The sequence below is a fragment of the Nannospalax galili genome, unplaced genomic scaffold (assembly GCF_000622305.1).
Source record: "Nannospalax galili isolate Female #2095 unplaced genomic scaffold, S.galili_v1.0 scaffold660, whole genome shotgun sequence".
Taxonomy (NCBI): Eukaryota; Metazoa; Chordata; class Mammalia; order Rodentia; family Spalacidae; genus Nannospalax; species Nannospalax galili.
This window is the reverse complement of record NW_008349073.1, coordinates 366,598-388,184: the sequence shown is the minus strand read 5'-3', so window position 1 is coordinate 388,184 and position 21,587 is coordinate 366,598. Positions and strand designations below refer to the sequence as shown.

Genomic DNA, 21,587 nt, shown 5'->3' with positions numbered 1-21,587 from the left:
ATAAGTGTTTGCTGAGTTCAATCCTGGAACTCACATACAGGTGGGAGGAGAGAACTGACTTGTGCATTGTGGCATGTGCACTCACAAACACATGTATACACACAATAATAATACATTAAAAATAACAAGTATTATGTAATAGTGAAATTGAGTTGCTAAAACCAAAGTAGTAAACCATTTTCTTGATGTCCTCAGACTTTTAACTAAAACCTAAAAAGTTTAATTTTATCAGCTAAATGTAATGTGAGCTGACCTTTCAAGATGCCAATATTATCAAATCTCTTTTAATATTAAAAACCACCAACAGGAGGCTGGGAGATAGTTCAGCAGTATTAATTACCATATTACTTAGAAATTAATTTCATTTTTGCTTTAGGCGGACTTGTAACACTGGGGAAATATAAAGATAAAACAAAGAAAATTAGCAACTTTCTTTTTAAGTACTTACACTACTAAAGAACAATGAAAAATTCTTTTTTTGTGGTGGAAGAATCAGGCAGACAATTCTTACTGGGTTTACAATGAAAAGGAGTCCTTAAGTTTATTTATTTAAAGGGAAAAAACACTATTTCACATCGATGGGGTTGTTAGTTTTACAGTTATCAAGGTAATGTTTCTTGGAATAGAGGATTCAGGGTTTATTTTCACAAGTAGCTTCATGATAGCTCATTTTTGGTTAACTAACAAGTCTACAAAACACACATTGTCTTGTTTCAGTCGGAAGACGCAGTGGCTCAAAGCTGCTTACATTCAACTTTTCACTTCAATAAAATAAAAGTTCCAGTGTTCCAATTAAATGATCCACTACTCACCAAAAATCCATAAAATATTCACACCGGATAGACCAAGATTAACTCTCCTACAAAGAAAGAAAGAACAGTTTTAGTATTATTGCTTGCCCAAGCATTTAAGGTCTTTTTCTAGTAACACAAGAATAGAAGGGGTATTTGTTTAATTAGTGAGACCTACTGTGACTCAGCAGTAAATTACGTTACATACAGCATAGCAGGGGAATTCAAGAAACAGTAATTACTCTCTTAACTGTGCTTAAAACTTAACTTTAGAATAAACAGATTTATGGAGTGCTGAAAATTAATTTTTCATTGGACTTCAAGAACTACTACACTAGATAATAGATAACAAAATAATTTTAGTAAAATTAAAGTGCCAATTAAATTTTTGAACGAAGGCTATAGAGATGTTAGGCCTCTCAGAGAATTTTACTAGCTTGATTTGAATTAGGGATTTACTGATTATTAGGGATGCCTTGGTAAGTTTTTATATATGTATTATTAATATATCTTGAGTGAAATCATATTGCTCATGACAAAAAGACAAATATATCCTAGTGATATAGTAGAATTTTGCCTAAAGGGGCTATCCAAACTATCTGTAAGGGAGAAGAGGGGCAACAACCCCACAATATCCAAAAGAAATCAGCCACACCTAAAACTGAAGACTAGTCTGTGTACCATGGAACTGTGGGAAGGAATATCTTCAAGTGGTTATCACTGTGAAATAGTAACTATTCATCTCTGTTGTCAACTTTTAGCTGGGGCTCTGAGTCATTCATGTCCTAGAAGCTACAGGATGGTAACTTTTTAAAAAATTATTTATCTAATAGCCACATAATTAGAAGAAGCATTTCATTACAACAGCATTGACATAGTCAATAACAATTTCCAGAGTTAAGATGCATCTCTTTCAATATTCGTTGTAAATTTTTAGGTTTACAGTTGAATTAATACAGTTATACAATATTGTACTCAGTATAAACCCTATAAGACCCAAAATTAAATGAGAGGATGGTAACTTTTAACTGGCCTGATGATCCCCAGGATCCACATGGCAGAAGGAGAGAACCAACTCCTGCAAGATGTTCTCTAGTCTCTACTCATGTGCCACGGCATGAGCTCCACCCTAATAAATAAACATTACAATTTTTTTTTTTTTTTTGTCTTTTTGAGACAGGGTCTCCCTGTAGCCCCAGCTGTCCTAGAACTCACTATGTAGACCAGGCTGGCCTTGAACTCACAGAGATCCGCCTGCTTCTGCCTCCCAAGTGCTGGGATTAAAGGCGTGCGCCACCACACCCAGCTTGTTCATTGTTTTTTTAAAAAATTTTTTTAAATTATTATTTTTATTTTATGTGTATGAGTGTATTGCCTGCATGTATGTGACTGCACCCGTGTTGTGCAATGCTGTGGAGGTCAGAAGAGGGCTTCGGATTCCCCTGGAACTAGAGTTAAGGATGGTTTGTAGCTAACATGTGGGTGCTGGGAATTGAACCCAGGTTCTCTGCAAGAGCAGGCAGTGCTCTTAACCACTGAGCCATCTCTCCAGCCCCCATTTATTAACTGTTTTGAGACAGGGTCTCACTATGTAGCCTTGGCTAACTAGGAACATACTGTACAGACCAGGCTGGCTACAACCTCAGAGAGTTGAGTGCTGGGATTAAAGATGTGTGTCACCACGCCTGGCTAAGATTTATTTTTGTGTTTGTGTGTGCAGGTGTCTAGAAGGTATCAGATCACTTGGAGCTAGAGTCATAGGTGTTTATAAGCTGCCTGAGATGAGTGTTGGGTGTTGGGAACCTACCTTAGGTCCTCTGGAAGAGCAACAAACACTCTTAAACCCTGAACCACTTTTCCAGCCCCCAAGTATTAATAATTTAAAAAATATTTTATTTTACTATTATTTAATATTGTATATATTATTTTCATTTTATGTGTATGCGTGTATTGCCTGCACGTAGGTAAGTGCACCTGTGTCTTACAATGCCCGCAGAGGACAGAAGAGGCTGTCGGATCCCCTGGAACTGGAGTTACAGACAGTTGTTAGCTGCTATGTGGGTGCTGGGAATCGAAGCCAGGTGTTCTGCAAGAACAGTCAGTGTTCTTAACCGCTAAGCTATCTCTCCAAGCCCCAATATTAATAATTTTGAAGGTTTCTCCCTTCGTTAATACAAAAGGTTGGTGGAGAGAGAGATGGCTCAGAAGTTAAGAGCACTGACTACCCTTGCAGAGGACCCAGGATTGACTCCCACTCTTGCAGAGAACCTGGGCTTATTCCCAGCACCCACATGGTAGCTAAAAAACATCCATAACTCCAGCTCCAGGGGATCCAATGCTGTCTTCTGACTTCCTCTGGCATTGCACGACATGGGTACACTTACACACATGCAGGCAATACACTCATACACACAAAATAAAAATAAATAAAATATTAAAAAAATACAAAAGGGGGATGGGCTAAAAACCCTTTCTGCAAGCATGAAAAACAGTCCAGATACCTAGCATCATGTAAATGCTAGCTGGGCATGGTGGCCTGCCTATAACCCTGGACAGTGGGAGATGGAGACAGGGGAACCTGGAGCAAGCTGGCTTAGTCTAGCCAACTGGTGAGCTCTAGGTTCTAGTGAATGGCCCTCAACAAGAGCGTGATGGAGGAAAACACTCAATGTCAGCCTCTGGCCTCCATGCACATCCATGAATACATATACAAAATGCATAGACACATGCACACAGATCACACATACACACAAAAAAAAGATAAAAATTAGGGGCTGAGGGTGTAGTTCAGTGGCAGAGAACTTGCCTACTATTTTTCAAGTCCCTCAATTCAATTCCCAGCACACACAATAAAAAAATTCAAAAACTAATAAAAAAATAGTAGTTTTGGTCTAAAATGTTTTATTTTCTACATATAAGTTGCTCATTAAGAGAAGATAAGCACTTTCAAACTTACATGAATTCTTTTTGGCCTTAAATTATTGCTCAATTAAGTACTTTAATTTTATGCTATCACAACAAATCATTTATGCATCAAAATAATGGCAAGCATACACAGCGGAAAAAAAATTTCAGAGAGCAGTAGAGGAAGATTCTCGACATCCTCCTGTAACCTGCATGGGTGTGTGTACCTGTACACTCACACAAATGCACTATATAAGCACGCAATACACAGAACACACTACATACAATTTTTTTTTCAATGAGAACTACAAATTTGGGGCTGGAGAGATGGCTCAGGAGTTTAGAGCACTGGCTGCTCTTGCAGAGGACCTGGGTTCAGTTCCCAGTACCCACATGGTGGCTAACAACCATCTGAAATTCTAGTTCCAGGGGGATCTGACACTCTCTTCTGGCCTCCACTGGCAATACACTACATGGGTGCACTTTACATGCAAGCAAAACACTCAGACACATAAAATTAAAAACAAAAAACAACAACAAAAAACAAAGAAACCTACAAATTTGGGCATGGTGGTGCTCCCCTAGGATTCCCAGCACTCAGGAGACAGAAGCAGAAGATTATGAGTTTAAGGCCAGTCTGGGCTACATACTCAGTGAGCCAAGGTCTAAAAACCAACCAACCAACCAACCAACCAACCAACCAACCAACCAACCAAACAAACAAACAAACAAATCAAACCAAAAAATGTTTCGAAAACATGCATAAGGACCTGGGTTCAATGTTCAGCACTGTCAAAAACCAACCAAATAACATAAATAAGCCCTCATAAACAAAAATTCACTGTGTATTTAAAAACGGTTTCAAATTAATTCTTCACTTCAAAACAGCCTTTCAGAAATTCTAAGTGAAAAATTATAAAACATATATAAACAACATATATGCTCTCACTGACATGGACAAATGTCCAAGACACACCATAAAATTAGAAGTCAGCTCAAAGAACATTAAGTTTGGGTACAACTCTTTTTTTTGTTCTTGTTCTCCCTATAGCCCCAGAGGGCCTCAATTTCAAAGAGATCCACCTGCCTCTGCCTCCTAAGTGCTGGAATTAAAAGCCTGCACCGCCAGGCCTGGCAGGTAGAATTCATTTTTAAATAGGGTGAAAAACATAAACCCATTCCCAAAGCAGATTGGATATTATAAACCTGACACTGTGGACACTCTGAAGAAGTGAAGGACTGGTGAGATGGTTCAGTAAGTAAAGGTACTTGCTGCCAAGCCTGATGACTTGAGTTTGATCTCCAGGACCACAGGGTGGAAGGAGGGAAGTAACTCCTGCAAGTTGTCCTCTGACCTCTATATACGTGCCTTGGTGCCTTATGGCCATTCCCACTCCCAGACACAGACACTAAATAAATGCTTTTAAAAAGTGAATAAATGCTCATATTTGTTTATAAATTTCTGTTCATGACTGTTTTAATCTTTTGCCTGTAATACAAGACAGGAATTTTGCTTTCTCTAATGAGGTGCTGTCCAAAAGAAATACAATATAACGCAATCTATGTATAACATTTAAATTTTTCTAGTAGATGCCAAAGCAGCAGAAACAGGTGAAATTAATTTAAAGATTCTATTTCATTTAACCTAATGTATCCAAAATGGTATTTCAGTATGTGAGCAATATATACAATTTTAAAGAGATACTTCTTTTGGTGGTATGCCTTTGAAATCTGGTATACATTAAACTTTAGGGTATCTCACTTTAGACTAGCCATGTTCTTAGAGTTCAATGGTGCCTGGTGACTACTGTGCTGGGCAGCATAGTTCTGGAACATGTCTAATATCTAAATTATGAATAGGACACCTAAACACAATCTTTTTCACAGAGACATGCCCATCAGAGTGGAACTAGCGACAGATGTCTTCTGTACCAAGTGCTTCCCTTGACATTTCATTAATCTTAGGTACTTATTATTACAGAGTTGGATCCCAGAACCCAAGTGTTCAGACTCCTAAATTACCAGATTTCCCCAGGCCCTACAGGGGTCCACTTATTTCAAATGATATTTGATGCACTAATACTCTGAATCAGCAGAATGACAATACAGTGATTTTTGAATTTGTAAATAATGTAAGCTTCATTATGAAATACATAAACAACTTCAACAGACTATTTTTTTCATCCCAATTAGCAATATTTGGAATAGGTATAAGCTAGGGCCCTCTGGAAGCATAAATATTTTGCAGAATGCTTTATATCTGAAATGGAATGGCTTGAACAAAAAGACTTCTAGTTAAGTGACAAAAAGTCTGGTTTTTATCTGTCTCAGAGATGTTCCTCCAGGGATACAGCTGCAAAGCAACTGGATGTCACCCCACTGACTTTCAGCAATGGGGAAATGGAGGTTCTGAGGAGCTAACAGACTAGAGGCTGATCTAGAATTCAGTTCACAAATCTTTCCTTATGTGATGCTGCCTTCTGCAGAGTCCTAACACAGGAAGAACAACAGTAAATAAATTAAACACTTAAGGCTTTAAAAGCACGAGCACCTACCCAAGCATTCCTGACTCTTTGGTCTTTATGATGTAGAGGAACATCAACAAGGTATGAAACATATTATTTCTGCCCTAGAACCAAAACAAGACAAGTTAACTAAAAAGATTCAATCTGGTAGACAAATACAGATCTTATCAATTCACATCCTACTAATTCAAAATTTCACATAATTTAGATTTTCATTCATTTATAAACAAAGTGCCTACGCTTCCTGCTAGCAAGTGGGGATACTGTGGCCAGACAGAAAAGATCCATGATCAGAGCCAAATATCAAGTAGGAAAGGTTTGACAGTAAACTAAGAATCACAAGTGTGAGGAATGCAATGAGAGGGGCTGTGGCATGCCTGAGGAACACCTGAAAGCAGCTAACCCAGCCTGGGGAGGCAGGAAATGGCTCACAGAGGGAAAGAACATAAAACTGAGACCCAAATATGAACAGAAAGGTAACAGATTGGGGGTGGGGTGTCTCACGCTTGGGGAATAGAATCAGTGAGACCTAAAAGAAAGCTCTTCTGAAGTTGGTGCCCACTCACCACACATAAAAATGTTCTATCCCCCAAACCAACACATTTAAAGAGTGTTAGGAGTCAAATAGTTTTTAGTTATACTTCTAAGTGCAATTACAGTATGCCTTAGTACACAAAGAACATGTTAAATGTAAAACTATTTCATCTGTAAATCACTAGGCATTATTTTGCTGGCTCTGAAATCCAACTATTATATGTAAATGTTGGTCTATGAAAATAGCTCTATTTCAGGATTGATTTTTACATGACTTAGGGTGTTTTTACTTAGGAATATATGAAGAGAATGGATTCATGAATATTTTTCTTTTCTTTTTTGGTCTTTTTGAGAAATATTCTTTGGGCTGGGCATGGTGGCACATTCTTTAATCCCAGCACTCAGGAGGCAGAGGTAGGCCAGGGGGATACAGGGAGATAGAGCTAGGGGGATACAGAGAGACCCTGACTTAAAAAAAAGATTGGCATGGGTTCAAAATATTTATACACTTACAAAAGTAAAATATTAAACTTGAAACAAATGAAATTTCTATCTCTGCTGGAGATCTGACAGAGAATACAGTATATAACTACAGCTAATAAGCTGAATGTGGAGGAGCCTATCATTGCAGCACACAGGAGACTGAGACAGGGGGATGGTAAGTCTGAGCTACATGGTAAAATTATAGTCAGTGTAAAATTTCTTTGTAAAGATACTGACAGCAGCAATAACAAAAAATTGCAAAGATCACCAAAAAAATTATGCTTACAACCAAGAATAAAATGCCTGTATGGGCATGTAAACTGGAAAGATAGGTTTTTTTTTTTTGGTCTTTTTGAGACAGGTCTCTCTGTAGTCCCAGTTGGCCTGGATCGCACTTTGTACACCAGGCTGGCCTTGAACTCACAAAGATCTGCTTGCCTCTGCCTCTGCTGCGATTGCTCAAGAAAGCCGTTTTAAAAATATATTTATTATTTTTATTTTATTTATGAGTGTATTGCCTCCATGATGTAAGTATACCCATGTTGTGCAATGCCCTCGGAGGTTAGAAGAGGGTGTTGGATCCCCTGAAACTGGAGTTATGGATGGTTGTTAGCCATCATGTGGGTGCTGGAAGTCAAACCTGGGTCCTCTGCAAGAGCAGCTAGTGCTCTTAACCACTGAGCCATCTCTCCAGCCCCAAGACAGATTTTTTTTTTATAAAGTCATTTGGTAATATATATTTTCAAACAGTTGTAAAATACTCTGTAGTTTAGAATTACAATTTTTAGAAATTCGGGCTAAAGAAATGATCCAAAATGCAGACAGTTAGATACATCAAGAGGAAACGTCAATGTTTGTAATGGAGGAGTTGAATAACGCAAATGTTTAACAGTAGGAAAACGGTTGGGTAAATTATGCTATGATTTTTTTAATGGCCACTAACAAATATTTTATGAAGATTTTCCATGGTAAGGAAAATTATATCATAAAGTTAATTATTAAAAGAAAAATATAAGACTATAGAAACATGATTTCAACCTATAAAAAATACAGCAAGACCCAAATGTTTTCTAAAAGGCAACCTAACTACCATCAACAATGGCTGTCTCTCAAAGAATGATTTTCTTTTTCTTTACCCTTTCCAAATTAAACAGTATTGCTTTCACAGTAAAAAGAATAAAAAAGAAATACATTTCCTTTAATTTAACAAGTTTACTATCTAGTCTACAAATGTGATTCTAAAGCATGTGTGTGGTACGTCTGTAATCACAGGCTTGAGAGGCTGATGTAGGAGAACTGCAGCTAGTTAGAGTCAGCCTGGATGGAGCGAGCCCCCATCTCCCAAACAACAAACCAACAAACAACAAACAGATTCTAATTTTTAAAATGCTATAAAAATGTCATCTGTGATATTCCTAAACAGCAACTTGTATATATAGAAATACCTTCAGGGCTAGGGATACAGCTCAATGATAAAGTACATGATGCCTGGTACACATGAAACCCTGGGTTCAATCCCCAGTAGTGGAAAAAAAAAAAAAAGGAAAGAAATACCTTTGGAAGATTGTAGACATGGCGCTGGTAGATTAGTTCATAATGTGGAGGGTTGACAGCACTTTGATAAACACAAAACACATTTTCATTTGTAACATCTGTGAAGAAAATATGTCATATTAAAGAACTAAATCACTAAAGAGACTTCATAAGAAAATCTCAATACATTCTTTTAGGAGAGGTGGTACCTGGCTTATTTGGTGTTTGAACAAAGTGCTGAGAAGTAAATGTTTTTCCATCAGGATACTTAGGATGTGGAGGTAATCTGGAGTCGAGGTAGGTACAAAACACATGCATGATGATCTGAAGTTGAGAAAATACTTGTTCAAGTTAGCATAGAAATCTAGTACAGATACAGACCTTCCAGAACATCTGTACTTAAAAATGATTCAAACTTGAAGATTTTCCCTAAAGAATTAGCAAAAATGCTTTCAAATGGTTATATGTAAGACAAAATTTATACAACAAATTTGTAAAAATTACACAATCCAGACAACAAACATTCTTTTAGTCAAAATAAATTTTTTTTTTTTTGGTCTTTTTGAGACAGGGTCTTCCTGTAGCTCTGGCTGGCCTGAACTCCCTATGTAGACCAGGCTGGCCTTGAACGCACAGAGATCCTCCTGGGATTAAAGGCACGCACCACCACACTAGCTAAAATAATTATAAAGAAATTCATTTATAGAATTCTCCTAAGTCATAAAAGAATTTAGTGTGTTTAAGAGGTAAGACTAGCTGGGCGTGGTGGTGCACACCTTTAGTCCCAGCACTCAGGAGGCAGAGGCAGGCAGATCTCTGTGAATTCAAGGCTAGCCTGGTTTTTATAGCAAATTCAGGGCAGCTGGGGCTATAGGGAGACCCTGTCTCAAAAAGACCAAAAAAAAAAAACAAAACAAAACAACAACAACAAAAAAACCCCTAAATTTATGGCTCAGATAATCTACTCCAGGGCTGGGATGTAGCCCAGTGGGAAGAGGACTTGCCTGATAGCACAAGGCTCTGGCCTCCATCTCCAGTACCAACAAGACCCCCCACCCCACAACATACACAAAAATCTACTCAAAATTGAAAAAAATATTTTTGCCACCAGATTAACTTTTTCTCTCTTTTTTTGAGACAGGGTTTCCCTGTAGCCCCAGCTAGACTGAACTCGATATGCAGACCAGGCTGGCCTCGAACTCAGAGATCCGCCTGCCTCTGCCTCGGAGTAAAGGCATGTGCCACCATGTCAGTCTTCTCTCTTAAAAAAAAAAATCCTATTTTTATTTTATGTGTATGAGAATACTGCCTTCATGTATGTAAGTATACCCATATTGTACAATGCCCGAGGAGGTCAGAAGAGGGTGTTGGATCCCCTGGAACTGGAGTTAAGCCACCATATGCGTGCTGAGATCTGCCCCCGGGTCCTCTGTAAGAGCAGTCAATGCTCTTAACCACTGAGCCAGCTCCCTAGCCCCTAACTTATTCTTTTACTAAGATGTTTTCCCATTAAAACCTCCATTATGTGGGTGGGATAAGGCATGTAGGGTGGGATAATTTAAACAATCAAACTTATTTTATTTTCATTTCTGGTCCATCTGTGCCTTCTCACCCCCCGTGAAGTTGAACCCAAGGTCTCACACATGTTAGGCAAGTGCTATGTCACCCATCTACACCCTCAGCCCTTTTTAAATTTTGAGAAAAGGTATCACTAAGTTACCCAGGCTGGCCTTGACCAGACTTTGAACTAAACTTGCAATCCTCCTGCCTCAGCTTCCTGAATAGCAGGGATTACAGCTACACCTGGCCTGGCCTTGCTTTCTGTTAGTGGAGGATTTGCATCCACATAGGTGCCAGAAAAGCCAAGATAAACTGCATACATTAGATTTTCAATTTGAAGATCAACACTAAAAACAATTTTCATATATGTATTACAGAAAACAATGATTTTAAAAAAATATTTAAGTACATATAAACTTTTATACTTCTTGATTTGGTAAGAATGACTTTAGGAATCTTTCTTAAAAGAAAAATCCCAAATAAGAAAGGAGTGTATGTCATAATATTCTTTGCTACATTATTTGAGATCAAAGACCAAGCTGGGTGTGATGGCATACCTTTAATCCCAGCACTTGAGAGGCAGAGGCAGGCTGATCTCTGTGAGATGGAGGCTAGTCTGGTCTACATAGTGAGTACCAGGTGAGCTGGGGAGACTCTGCCTCAAAAAAAAAAGCAGCTGGGTTAAGATGCTGTTACTACTATACTTCACCATCCTTAGTTTCTAAATTCTTTCTAATACTTAAATAAAATCATACAAATATACTGAGTTAAAACTATGAAGAAAATAAGGACTTACAGCAGAATCAGTGGGCAGGTCTGTATCCCACTTGCGACCTTTGAAGTCTCCACCTCTGTTCCATCGAAATGAACTCATACAGCCTCCCTGGGAAAGTTCTGTACAACAGAAGTAAAATTTCAAAAGATGAAACATAACAAAAGAACCATCCCCAAACCAACTAGATGATTAAAATAAAGAAAGTAGTCATAAAAACCTCCTGATCAGAACACCCAAAATAAATACAAGATATAAAAGCAAGTAATACTACAAAGAATCAGACAAGTCCAAAATATGGAATAAGACTACTCTGGATTCTTCAAAAAGTCACTGGACAATTAGAAGGTCTGAATATCGACTGCTGATAAGAGAATTTTTAATTTGTGATAACTGTGTCATAGGTAAAAGCATATTCTTATTCTTAGCAAAACAGATGTTGAAAAGTAATGATATCTGCAATGTAATTTCAAAAGAACATGAGCATAAATGCATTCATTTATAGACAAAACAAAAGAAAACAAAAGAAAATGTTCATTCTTGGTAGTGGTACGCTGTTCACTGTAGACCAGGCTGGCCTTGAACTCACAGAGATCCACCATGCCCAGCTTCCTAACCTGGGTCTTTTTGAGACAGGGTTTCCCTATAGCCTCAGCTGGCTTGGAACTCGCTATGTAGGCCAGGCTGTTCTTGAACTCAGAGATCCGCCTGCCTCTGCCTCCCAAGTGCTGGGATTAAAGGCATGCACCACCATGCTTGGCTTAGATTTTTATATTTTGATATATGATACTTTAATATACATATATTCAATTTATATGTACTTTTCTGGTCATACAAATACTATCCATAGCTGGGCGTGGTGGCGCATGCCTTTAATCCCAGCACTTGGGAGGCAGAGGCTGGCAGATTTCTGTGAGTTCAAGGCCAGCCTGGTCTACACAGTGAGTTCCAGGACAGCTGGGGCAACAGGGAGACTCTGTCTCAAAAAGACCAAAAAAAAAAAAAGAAAAAAACCAAAACCCCCCCCCCCCCAAAACCACTATCCATAAAACAATTTTGCTAAAATATTTAAATCTGAATCTATAGGAAATATAGAGGACAAAGGAGGGTGTATAAAACTACACCATGTATATATTCAGTAAAACCTAGATCATGCATCTATAGTTTTAACAATCTAGAACAGTCTAACTCTTTCAACAAATACATTGCAAAGATTTTTTTTTTTTAAATATTTTATTGGGGCTGGAGAGATGGGTCAGTGGTTAAGAGCACCGACTGCGAGCACCGACTGCTCTGGTAGAGGACCCGGGTTCGATTCCCAGCACCCACACGGCGGCTACGAACCGTCCTTAACTCCAGTTCCAGGGGAATCTGAAGCCCTCTTCTGACCTCCGTGGCACTGCACGACACGGGTGCACTCACATCCATGCAGGCAATACACTCATACACACAAAATAAAAATAATGTGCAGAAGAGGGCTTCAGATTCCCCTGGAACTGGAGTTAAGGATGGTTCGTAGCCGCCGTGTGGGTGCTGGGAATCGAACCCGAGTCCTCTGCCAGAGCAGTCGGTGCTCTTAACCACTGAGCCATCTCTCCAGCCCCAAGATTTTTTTTTTTTTAAAAAAGGATAGACAGGAAACCTAAACTTAAAATAGATCAATTTACCATAACACATATTTGAATTTTATTACTTATTTAATATTTTATTATTTTTATATTTTTATGTGTATGTGTGTATTTCCTGCATGTAGGTAAGTGCACCTGTGTCGTGCAATGCCCACGGAGGACAGAAGAGGCTGTCGGATCCCCTGGAACTGGAGTTACAGACAGTTGTTAGCTGCCATGTGGGTGCTGGGATTCGAACCCGGATCTTCTGCAAGAACATTCAGTGTTCTTAACCACTGAGCCATCTCTTCAGCCCCTATTTTATTTTACTTTATTATTTTATTTGGTCTTTTTGAGACAGGGTCTTCCTGTAGCCCCAGCTGACCTGGAACTCACTATATAGACCAGGCTGGCCTTGAACTCACAGAGATCCATCTGCCTCTGCCTCCCAAATACTGGGAATAAAGGCATGCGCCACTAATCCTGGCTTAAATCTTGATTTCAAACAAAAAATTTTTTATTTTTGTCTTTTTGAAGCAGGGTCTCCCTGTAGCCCCAGCTGTCCTGGAACTCACTATGTAGACCAGGCTGGCCTTGAACTCACAGAGATCCACCTGCCTCTGCCTCCCAAGTGCTGGGACTACAGGCGTGCGCCACCACGCCTGGCTACAAACAATATTTTCTAAAAAATGATATATTTCATGAAATGGTAGGATATTTGATCACAAACTGGACATTTCATGAAATAAAGGAAATACTACAAATATTAGGTATGATAACTATATTGTGGTTAGGTGGAGCAGTATGACAGCATTTTAAAAAGCTTTATCTTTCAGAAATATATAAGGAAATATTACAGACGAACTGATAACTGACAGACAGTTCAACCGAAATGAAGGCGCTCTACAAATGGCGTGGCCCTTGCTAACAGTGTCAGATAAGGCGTGCTTCAAATAAAACAGAAGAAAATACAGACAGGACTGGGTGACAGGGACGGGGGTATGTAGAAACATTTTTGGTTTTTGGAGGTGCTGGGCACTGAATTTATACCAGTAAATGCTCTACCACTGAGTTCCATCACCAGCACTATTTTTATCTAGTGTTTTGTGTATGTTTGAAATTCTATGTGGCAAATTTTTAGAAAATCATGAAAAAAATGCTTCCTAAATCTCAATCCAAACATAGAGGTAAAGGAACAGCATTGTAATATTTTCAAATTAAAATGTATGATAATGTGAATACTGAAACACTATTTTTATAACTTGCTTTAGAGAAGTAACACTTTACAATTTATCCTAATTAAAAATAATTCTAACTTTATGAACTGTTCCCTAAGCAGAGAGGTATACTGATATACATGGGAATATGGGGAGCTGAGCTTTCTGACCCCCAGGTTAATCCCTCAGATCACACTCCCCCAAATTATAAGACTATTAACAAAAATAAAGAGAAACATCTTAACACAGAAATGATAAAACTGGAATCAGATAAGCACATTGACATTACAAAGAATACCACAGTGGTACACAATTCTTGGTAGTGTCAGAGTAGAAGTGAATGTAACATCAGAATAATATATATTATTAATATAGAGATATTATTAATATAGAAATATATATTTTCAAGGATAGTCTTTTGGCAATTCTTAGTGTATAAAAGATTGAAAAGTTGTTCAAGAAGCCTTAATTAAGCTGTACTTAAATAAAGCTTTCTTTTTCCTCTTCAAATCAAGTTACCTTTGATTCTTTCAAACAAGTATTCCTGATTTGGTGTTAGATCTAGATACTGCACAATTGTATTCAGAGTTGGAATGAGAGGGGCTTTGACCAGGGCAGCTTGTTTCAAGCTGGTAATACTAGCCTCTGTTAAAACAAAACACAGAGAAGACAGATTACTCATCAGGAGTGACTGTAAGAATATCAAATGTTCTTCTCTCCTGTCATTAAGCAACAGTTCCTCACTGCCTTCAGGTCTTTACAAGTCAGCAACAGCTTCCTGACACTTGAGCTCAGAGTTCACCTCCCCTCTGTAAAGATGAGTGACAACACCTCCTAGTGCTTTTAACACTTAGTACTAATTATTTTCTTTTCTATAATGTCTGTCTCATCGATTAGAAAGAAAGCTCAAGGAAGGCAGGGATTTGGCTCATTTTCTGCAGGGCCATACCATACCCAATGCTTAGACTAATACCTAGCATACAGTAGGCATTCAATATTTGTCAAAAGAATAAAGGAAAGCAATATTTTTAAAAAGATTTATTATTTTTAATTATATGTTATGTGTGTGTATCTGTTCACTTGAGTATAGATACCCATAGAAGCCTGAGGTACTGATTTCCTGGAGCTGGAGTACAGGTGGTTGGTGGGTGCTGGGACCCAAACTCAGGTCCTCTATAAGAGCGGTAGGTACTCCTAACTGCTGAGCCATCTCTCCTGCCCTGCAAAAATCAATCTTTACTTTCATTTATCTATTTTACCTGTAAACTTACCATTTCAAGCAAGGTGGCCAGATTTATACCCCCAGGTGTGCGCGCGTGCGTGCACGCACGTGCGCACAGAGTAACATCCCTTGCTTAAAAGCAGCCAAATCCATGCTGGCAAATCTATAAACAACTAGTGCACAGAAAATTTGTGTTATAAAATAGGCTGCGTTAGAAGCTGCCCATAGGGTAAGTAGACTTGTGACAGTGATTTCTCATATACTGTCAAAGAAAACCATGCAAAAAAAAAAAAAAAAAAAGTCTAACCTTAGCAGTAGTAGCCAATGTTTGAAAAAGGCTGCTTTTTTTTTGGGGGGGGGGTCTTTCTGAGACAGGGTCTCCCTGTAGCTCCAGCTGGCCTGGAACTCACTAAAACATCTGCCTGTCTCTGCCTCTGAAGTGCTAGGATTAAAGTCATGCCGTGCCCAGCCCTGAAAAAGACATTCTTACAAGTGATATTAAGTTCGAGTATTAACTAGCATAAACTTTTTGAAAGGAATATGTATTAAAAACCTTAAAATACATGTATTAGTTGAGGTAACAACTCTACAATAAGAAATTATCCTAAAGAAATAATTATGGGGTCAGGTATGGTAGTCAAACACCTGTAATCCCAGTACTTGAGAGTCAGAGGGAAGATAATCAAGAGTTCAAGGGTGGCCTGGTCTACATTTTGAATGCTAGGCTATCCAGAGCTACAGAGTGAGACCTTGTCTGAAAAACAAAGCAAACAAAATACCATATATACATATGAACAGCTTGTGTGACTAGTCACAGTAGACAAAGTATGGAAATAATCCAAACTCCAATCAATTGATGACTGGGTAAACAAAATGTGGAAGATGCATTCTGAGTATTATTCAGCCATAAAAATAAAGTACTGCTAAATGTGACCACATGGATGAAACTCAAAAACATTATAGTAACTGGAAGAAGTCAGTCACAAAGGACTACATACTGAATGACACCATTTATATGAAATAGCCCAAACAGGCCTATCTATAGAGACAGAAAATAGACTGGTACTTGCACAAGGCTGGAGGAAATGGATGAAATAGAGTGACTGTTGATGGGTTACTCTATGGTGTTTCTTTTTTGGGAGATGAAATCTTCTAAAATTAACCACGGTGATGGTTTAAGCCAAACTGCTAGACTCTCCACTTTCAACAGGCAAATTGTATGGTAGGTAAATTATTCCTCAATAAAGTCAATACATTTAATAACCAATTATAGACATTTTCTTCCTCATCTGAAGACAAAAAGGAGATGTTAAATAGCCCATTACAAGACAATGTTTTCCACCTGGTGGATTTATTGAGAGTGTATCACACACTAGGCTCTACTTTACATACCTCCAATCTGCAGTTCTGGACAGCCCATTCGTCTCATCTGGGTGCTAACAGACTCAATCTCTTGTACAAGTGGCACTAAGATTGTCTCACTGATCCACTAGGAAGAAAAGAAGTACAGCTTTTGGAGTCATCAGCCCAAAATACTTCTCAAATAATTATTTTCATTTTTTCCAAGCAACTCTTTGTATCTTATGTTGACTAACAGAATCATAAAGTTTAGAGAAAGAAGGGGGCAGTAGCCACATGACGTCAAGGGTAAAGAGGCCACTGGAGTGCAACCTGTCATGTTCTTAATTGTGTATGTTTTCTTCCTAGAAAAAAAGTAAACTTTTGTTAAATTTTTTCTAAAACTTTTTTCCAAGCTGGGTATAGTAGCTCATGCCTGTAATCTGAGCACTTGGGAGGCTGAGGCAGGAGGACTGTCACAAGTTTGAGACCAGCTGGGCTATTTATCAAGTATTAGGCCAGCCAGAACAATATAGCAAGACCCTGTTTCCAAATAAAACAAAATATCTTCTTTGATTATTATTCTTGGCTGAAAGAAAACAATCTTCGGTTTACATTTCTAGAGGTAATTACATATTTATTATCATAGCATTTTTATTGGTTTATAATCGGCAAAACAGTTTTCTAACTAGCATAGCTGATTAGCTTGCAATAGGCTTACCCAATTCCTTAACTATGTGGAAAAACAGATTTATTATATTTGAAATCAGTTTTGTGAATATTACTTTTAAGACTGGGAATTTCAAATTTCCTTTTCCATAGCTAGTATAAAACTAAAACTAAAACTAATTTGGGGATATGAAAAAACCGTCCAAAAAAAAAGTCTCTGGTATGTTATATGTGACTGTTTTGTGAATTGATAGTAACTTCAACCACCACTTCTGTTTCTATGCTTTTGTTTAACTATAAAAGGACATAAAAAAAGTTTCATATGAAGCCGGGTGTGGTGGTCACGCCTTTAATCCCAGCATTCTGGAGGCAGAGGCAGGTGGATCTCTGTGAGTTCAAGGCCAGCCTGGTCTACATTGCAAGCTCCAGGCCAGCTGGGGCTACTGGGTGACACTATCTCAAAAAAAAAAAAAAAGGTTTCACATGAAACCCAAACCCACAATTTCTTTTAAGTTTGAAAACCTCTAAAAACTGAAAGCCTCTCTTTTTTATTTGTATTATTATTTAAAAAAATATTTTATTATTTTTATGTGTATGAGTGTACTGCCTGCATGTATGTGAGTGCACCCGTGTTGTGCAATGCTGCGGAGGTCAGGAGAGCTTCAGATTCCCCTGGAACTGGATGCAAGGACGGTTTGTAACCGCCATGTGGGTGCTGGGAATTGAACCCGGGTCCTCTGCAAGAGCAGTCAGTGCTCTTAACCGCTGAGCCATCTCTCCAGCCCCATTTGTATTATTTTTAATTATGTATATGTGTATGTATATGTGGTGGTGAGGTATGCGCATGTAAGTGCAAGTGTCCTTAGAGGCCAGAGGTGTCAGATACCTTGGAGCTGTAAGTTATGGGTGGTTGTGAGTCACCTGTTATAGGTGCTGGGAATGGAACTAGATCTTCTGTAAGAGCACTATGTCCTCTTAACCATGGGGCATCTCTCTAGTTCCTGAAAGTCTTTCTGTAATGAGCTAACATGTCTGACAAGTCTTTATATTCCAAATACTAGCATTTTCAGGCTCGTTTCTAACTGGAAATAAAACAACATGCAGTTCCAAGGACATCCTGTCACTTATTTCTTCTTCCAACATTATTACATGCAAAGTACTTGCCAACTATTCTTTGGCTACAGCAAAACTGCTTAATTAAAAGAGAGTTATAGGCCCCATCCCCAGAAATTCTCACTGAGACTGATGGTACTGGACTCAGAAATTTTTCTATTTATTTTTATTTTTTTCTTAAAATAAGCTCTCACTATATAGCTCAGGCTACCCTTGAACTCTCACTCTTGCCAAAGGTTCCACAGTGCTGGTGTTATATGCATGTGCCACCAGGCCTGGCTAGTTACTCTTCCCTCTTGATAACCTATTTAAATGATAATAAATGAAAAAAAATTCTTCTAAGTTGTGGAAGAAGGAGCCAATCTGTCACAGACCCTGGGGCACACACAGGTTAGCACCTACAGAGTGGGAGAAGCAGCGGGGTTGGAAACAGAATTCCCTACTTCTTTGTGCTACAGTGTTGACTAGGTCAAGAATAACAGAGCGTTTTTCTAGGGAAATCAAAGAAATTGTATGTATATTCTGAATTAGCTTCAAGTATGTCTGTTTCCTGAGGACTCCTTTGTGTTTCCCTCACAATTCTAGGTAAATAACAAATGGACAGAAAATCTTTGGTGGAAATAAAATTGGGAAAGGGGAAAAGAGTCTCATGAAAATAAGTAAATGACATGTTTATCCTTAAATAAGCACCATTCAAATTGTACCTTTAATATTAATTAATCCTAACATTTTAATTAATAACCTCAATTGATAGTCTAATAACACAGTTTGTATACTAAGATAAATTAATCTTGTCCAATGTAATGGTGTAATGACAACTCACATTTCTAAATTTAGCTGTCCATGAATCCATATGATCAAGAAGTTGTCTGTTCATTGTCACTCTTGCCCAAACCTATTAAAAATACACATAAAACAGAACAATCAAAAAGGAAAAACCTCATCACTACACTCTCAAAAATATCTGAACATTAAGAAAAAAACTGCTTGAGAAAAATCAATATTCATTTAATTAGTATTCAGTAATTTTCTTATTACCCACTTATGGTTGTTTTTCATGCACAAATAGTCTTTTAAAAGTTCTTTACATTAGTAAGTTTAGAGAGAGAGAGTGAGAAAGAGAGAGAGAGCAAGCATGCAGGTTCATATGTGTTTTGCTTTTAAATACAAAATAAAAATCTCCATCTGGTATTAAACTGATTAAGTACAGACTGCCAAATGTATACATTTTAAAGTAAGAGTCTGGTACTCATTAAATACAGTAGATACACAGATACTTGGAAACTTTTTTTTTCAGTGCTAGGAATCGACCTTGTGCACATCAGGCAAGTGCTCTACCACTGAGTTACATGCCCAGTCCTTGAAAGACTTTTTTTCTAATGAAAGTAGACAAATACTTTAGGCTGGGCATTTATGTCAACTATGTATCTATCATAAGCACTAAAAAATGTATGGTATAATTTAGTTGTAGGCACAAAAAACAGAAGCTATTCCACTGCTTAATGAATGTCAAATTTATATTTCTAATCAGTGAAAGTGAAGATTATAGGAAAAAATATTCTGGAAATAAAATACTTTCTAACAATCTGAAAAACCATAATATATGAAGTCACTTTTATTTCTAGTTACCTCTTCTGCAGCTTGCTTAGAACTGAGATCAGCTTCATCTTTGTTAGCACATGGGGCCTGAGACCTACAGGCAAGCTGATACTGAAACTTCTTTAAAGTTTGTGCATAATCCCCCACAGAACGGCTATAGTTCCAGAAAGTAGGGCTGGTAGAAGGGGAGGCAGCATCTGGACTCCCTGCAATGATGAATTGAAAGAGTTTCAGTCTGGTAAAGGGATTTTTCATGGAGTACTAACGCAGACACTGGGTATACAGGAAGAGGAAACAGCACTCAAGAATCAGAAGATAAACCTTCATCAGCATCTCTCCTCCTCCTCCCCAACATTGTCTTCTCTTTAGAGACCACTGGCTCCTTGTATTCAATATTAAAAAGAAGTTGGGCCTAGTGGCTCATGCCTTTAATCTCAGCACTCAGGAGACAGAGGCAGGTGGATCACTATGAGATCAGGCCAACCTGGTCTACATAGTGAGCTCCACCCCAGCTGGAACAGGGAGACCCTGTCTCAAAAATCAAAAAAATAAAATAAGGCTTCTGCCAAGGTACGTATCACACTTGAGGGTTATAGTTTATATCTGCGTTCCCAAAGTGAATCTGAGCTCTTTTAGGGCTCACGTGATTTTTTCCTTTTTGCATCTAGCCCAGAGCACAATAAAGAAACTCCGAAGTGCTGAGACTAAAGGCGTGCACCACCACACCCAGTCTGGAACAGTGCATTAACCAAAGCAACTTAAAAAAATACACAGCAAAAGCAGTGCCAAAACAGCACCTTTCTGTAATGACAACATCACTGTAACAAAATAATGGCACAAAATGGGAGCTGGAGAACCTTAAAGACCCAAGAACCAATATAAAAGATTTGAAATCTGGTGACAGAGCACTCCAGATGACATACAACATGCACCATAACTATCTTAGGCACATTACTGAAAAGAATGCTGGAGCTAGTGAAAAGAGCACGGATGACTAGTGCTAAAAGTGCAGAAGGAACTGAATCTCCGAGGGCCATCACCAGTGAGCTGATGCCATGGCTGCTCTGGAGGACTGCAGGTCAGAGAAAGCTGAGTGTGACTCGTGCTTGAGTGGGAATTGGAGATAGGGAGTTAGGTTCAGGAGAGATGGAATGCTGGACTGATACCTTCTAGCTGTACCATTCTCTGTTCCCAGCACACAGTGAGGAACCTCCAAGGGACACATTTTCAATGAATAAAGAAAAAAAAAGAAAATCTGTCCACAGGCATCAGGGGTTAAAGGAAGCTACCTGCTTTAGGCTATTGAGAGATAACTTTTAAAAATCCCTGAGGTTTTAATGTTTCTTTTTACTTTTCTATTCTTCTCTCTTCTTGGATTTATAGGTGTAAATTCATCTTCACATGGGTGATGAATGCCCAATTATATTATCTGTGAGGTCCAAGAAGACTGAAGCATTAAGAATTACTTAAGGGCACTACTATCCTCAGGCCTCTTGGGGTAAGTCTATAGCGCAGCTCTCCTCGCCGGGACTCCCTAAGCCACATTCACCCGTCCATCCGTCCCCCCCCCAATATTATCTGTGAGGTCCAAGAAGACTGAAGCATTAAGAATTACTTAAGGGCACTACTATCCTCAGGCCTCTTGGGGTAAGTCTATAGCGCAGCTCTCCTCGCCGGGACTCCCTAAGCCACATTCCCCCTTCCATCCGTCCCCCCCCCC

At 38.5% G+C, this 21,587-nt stretch overlaps 1 protein-coding gene across 1 annotated transcript in view; it reads right to left on the bottom strand.

Moving 5' to 3' along the window:
* Positions 1–511: 511 nt before the first annotated feature.
* Tmem209 (transmembrane protein 209) overlaps positions 512–21,587 on the bottom strand; it is a 40,690-nt gene continuing 19,614 nt past the window's right edge. Inside the window, exons 7-15 of the mRNA XM_008846344.3 lie at positions 19,898–20,073; positions 19,092–19,163; positions 16,541–16,637; positions 14,446–14,571; positions 11,127–11,224; positions 8,980–9,094; positions 8,792–8,889; positions 6,251–6,324; positions 512–859 (exon numbers count right to left, since the gene is read on the bottom strand). Of these exons, the coding sequence (XP_008844566.1) occupies positions 805–859; positions 6,251–6,324; positions 8,792–8,889; positions 8,980–9,094; positions 11,127–11,224; positions 14,446–14,571; positions 16,541–16,637; positions 19,092–19,163; positions 19,898–20,073 (911 nt within the window). The 3' untranslated portion in view covers positions 512–804. The remainder of the gene's footprint in view (positions 860–6,250; positions 6,325–8,791; positions 8,890–8,979; positions 9,095–11,126; positions 11,225–14,445; positions 14,572–16,540; positions 16,638–19,091; positions 19,164–19,897; positions 20,074–21,587) is intronic.